General features: G+C 40.3%; 1 protein-coding gene across 1 annotated transcript; it reads left to right on the forward strand.

The window, feature by feature from the left end:
- Positions 1–446: 446 nt before the first annotated feature.
- On the forward strand, positions 447–3,566 carry LOC104155462 (chromosome unknown open reading frame, human C5orf51; the record flags this gene model as incomplete). Its single annotated transcript, XM_009706846.1, has 5 exons — positions 447–547; positions 918–1,064; positions 1,431–1,562; positions 1,754–1,868; positions 3,146–3,566. Coding segments are annotated over 5 exons (785 nt in total), but the record flags the coding sequence as incomplete, so codon positions are not given.
- Positions 3,567–3,733: the final 167 nt, after the last annotated feature.

A 3,733-nucleotide genomic window follows, 5' to 3' on the forward strand; every position in this document is an offset into this window, starting at 1 on the left:
CGGGCCTTGGGGCGCAGGCCCCCGGCTGCGGACAGCTGGTGCGGGCGCCGCTTCTGCCTCCTCCAAGAAGAGACTCGCCTCAGGAGCGGCGCGGCTGGCACCGGCCCAGGCCTCCGTCTGGAGTCCTTTCGGTAGAGCAGGGCGGCCGAGGCCTAAAATGTAGACCTGCACGTTGGGAAGTTGTGCTTTTGGTCTGTGACTTCTTCGCAAATGGAGTGTGTGGACTTGGTTTTGAAACACCAGACCATAACCATGAACGCCCTTAATTTAGTCATGAAAGGTGTATGTCGTCTGAGAGGGCAGCGGCCCTGTTTAAAGGCTGTATTATTCAGCCGCTCTTGCATACTGCAAGGATGGTTAAAACCACATGAAGTGAAAAGGGAGAGTAAGCAAGGCTCTTGCTGAGTGCTTTTCAGTGCTAAGGAAATGTTGTATTCTTCCTTCAGATACCTTCATAGCAAAGGGCTCTGCTACTCTGGGCAAGTTGAAGGACCTCTGTAACGAAGGGAAAGAATGTCCTTCCATGCTTTTGCGGCTCTATACACAGGTAGTGTATTTAAGGCACATAAATCTAATGTGGGGTATGAGAGAGGGTTGGGTGTAGGCAAGAGGATATAGCAGAAAGGGATCTCTGTTACTTGGTGTGAAGTGCAAGGTTGCTTTTGTCTGGATTAGAAGATAACTTGGAATCAATAATAATACTGCTGGTACTGTAAGAACAGAAAGGGGTTTGACTTTACATTGACTGTCAACAATCTTGCAATACTTCTAACTCTCAGCTTTTGTAAACTAAAGGTTAAAAATTAGCTTAAAATTGTAATGTTTTATAAACTGTTAACAAGTTTGTATGTTACTGCACACCATCATTTGATTATTTTGCTGGTAGTATTTTTACATTGTGTATCTTGTTTTCATAGGCTGTCTTAGACATTACATATTTTGAAGAAAACCAGCTTGTGGATGAAGATTTTCCAGAAGAATCTTCCTTGCAAAAAATTAAAGAACTTATTTGTATTCTTTCAGAACCAGAAGACCTAGTGGGGAAATGCAATGTAAATGAAGAAGTGAGTACTAACGTTATTCAACCAGAGAATTAATTATTTCATTATTTAAAAACAAAAAATCTGAAACAGGATAGTAGTATTTGTATTTTTGATGGGCAGAATTTAAGATCTTTTTCAATTCTTACTTGTATTTAAATAGTGATTCCTGAAAATATTTTTTCAAATAACTTGTTGCATGCTCATGGTTCCATTTGCTTTTAGCAGTTTACATCCAAGGTATTAGGCTTGTGTCTATGACTGTTTCTGTTAAGTACAGCCTCTAAAGTTAGAAACTTCATATAACACTGTTTGCATGTGTGAGTGTGTATATGTGTAGTTCAGATGGTTTACTTTTGCGTTAGTCCAGTTTGTTGGATTTTATTTTAGCCCATCAACATCCTTGGTGCAGAGTTGTTGGAATGTCTTTACTGGAGGAAAGGAGCCCTGCTTTACATGTATTGTCATACAGCAAAAGAAAGGAGTGAATGGCTACAAGAAAACATTGCCATATTTAAAAAGGTAAAGAAGATTAAAAAGTTCTATGAGCATATGAATACAGTTTCAAAGTTTGACTCTGCTTTTAAAATATAGCTTCTTTTTTTTTTTCCTTTGGCAAATTCATAGTGAGAAGTATTTCTGTCTGTCATTAAATTAATCGTAACTTACCTAAAGTTTTCCCCTCCCCCCCCCCATTTTTCAACTGTACTCAGTGTCTTAATGCTGGAGTTCATTACTTGATGAAGATGCTTAGCTTTAGATGCCCTCTTCAGCTAAATGAAGATGTCTTACTTCAAGATAAAGACACAGCTAGATTACTCAGTGAAGGTAAAAACAACTCAAAAAACCCCACCCCCCCACTCCTCTAAACTGCTCCACTTTATGAAATGCTTTATTGCATATTTTTGTTGTTTGACTTCATTTGTATTCAAAAACTGGCACTTTTTAGAAAAAATAAATAATACATGAGACATAAGCAGGCAGCAGCGCTCTTCCCTTCCCCTCCTTCTTTTTGACTTCTGGATTTTAGGAGGTGACAGTGCTCATTTTCTCTGTTACTGAGGGCACTGGAGGAAAGTGATCTGAGGCAATGGGTGTTTTATGCATGGCATGTGTGTTTTACAACCATCCAACTGTCAATTCAGAAATGTTGAAAGCACAAATATAACTGCAGAGGGTGCTAGATGTTCCTGTGTTTGTCTTCCTGTTTAGATCTAGGAGAACACAGATAAAAGCACAGAATTACTGACTTCACACACGTAGAAAGTACATGCAGAATTGGTTAGATTTGGCAAGCTTTTATTCTCTCTCTCTCCACTTTATGTAGCTTTTTGTAAGCTGCATATCTATAGTACATTTACATGAGGATCTGAGGCTGCATCGGTGTGATGCACGTAGGGTGACGCAGCAGGAGGGGATTTATAAGGTAAAACAGCTGGTGCTGAGCATGATGTCCGCGTTGTACACACCCAAAACTAGCTCTACTCTAGCTATGGAGGGATGGAGCACCTTCTTGCTTAATTTCATCTGAAAGTGGCATTACTCCAATTCAGCTCTACAATGCAAAGCCAAGTGCAGCAGCTGATTTGTAGATTTATTTAGCAGGATTTTTTTTTTTTTTTTTTCAGTGACCATGGACACATATGTGGCTTTCTGTTCAATTACTAAAGCTGCTACTGGTTAATCTGAGTTAAGATGATGCTCAAACAGCGTCTTCTTTTAGGCTTAAATTTTGGGAGGCACAGAAGTATTCTAAAATAAATATGCATAATCATGCCTGTGCTTAACGGATTGTAAAGAAATACTGAAATACTCTAAGATAAATAGGCAAACACAATTATCAGAGTAATATTTATATGGCAGTCTTTTAGCATTATGGAGAGACAAAATGAATAGAATAATGAGCAAAGCCTCGATCAAGTTCTCTTCTGGGCAGTGTCAGTTATCTCATGGTTAAAATTTGTTTTTTCAGTGTACCTCTTTAATAGGCTTATACTGCCTTTTTGGAATTTTTTTTTCCAGTGTTACTGAAAAAAAAGAATTTGAAGTTAACAAGCTGTGTACTTGCTTAGAACAATAAAGTACTCGATCTAAATTTTTTGCAGGTATATTTAGTGACACTCACTTACTGGCGATGATGTACAGTGGAGAAATGTGCTACTGGGGACTGCGACACTGTGGAGAAGGGAAGCAGGAAAGCCATGAGATGATCGAGTCCGTCTCCAACAGTGACCTGGGCTGCAGATCACAGAGCGTGTCACTGGATTTCCAAGAAACGGGCAAAAACATGTTAAAGAAGTATGTGGCTGTATGTGAGGGACCTTTAAAAGGCCAAGGGTGGAACACAACAACTGCAAAACAAATGTTGTATGACTTCGGGAAATCCCACAACTGAAATACGCTGCTTTGGCTGCGCTGGAAGAAAATTTGCGTCTGAAGAGCACGCTGAGGGAGGTGCTCTCTGCTTCAGTGCCTGGCCGTTCTTCTTATCAAAATGTATACTTCTGTTACATTAAAAACATGCATTCAAAGAATTCCTGGAATACCGGTCCGAAGGCTAATGAAGTCTTTCTACGGGGGAAGGAAAAAAAAAATAATAATAAAAAAAAGCGAAAGCAGCTCGTGCGCAAGGGCTGCCCGGGTCTTCCTCCGCCCCGCCTCGCCCGCCGACGCCGGCGCGCTGGGCCTGAGGG

The sequence above is a fragment of the Cariama cristata genome, unplaced genomic scaffold (genome assembly GCF_000690535.1).
Source record: "Cariama cristata isolate BGI_N322 unplaced genomic scaffold, ASM69053v1 scaffold45418, whole genome shotgun sequence".
NCBI lineage: Eukaryota > Metazoa > Chordata > Aves > Cariamiformes > Cariamidae > Cariama > Cariama cristata.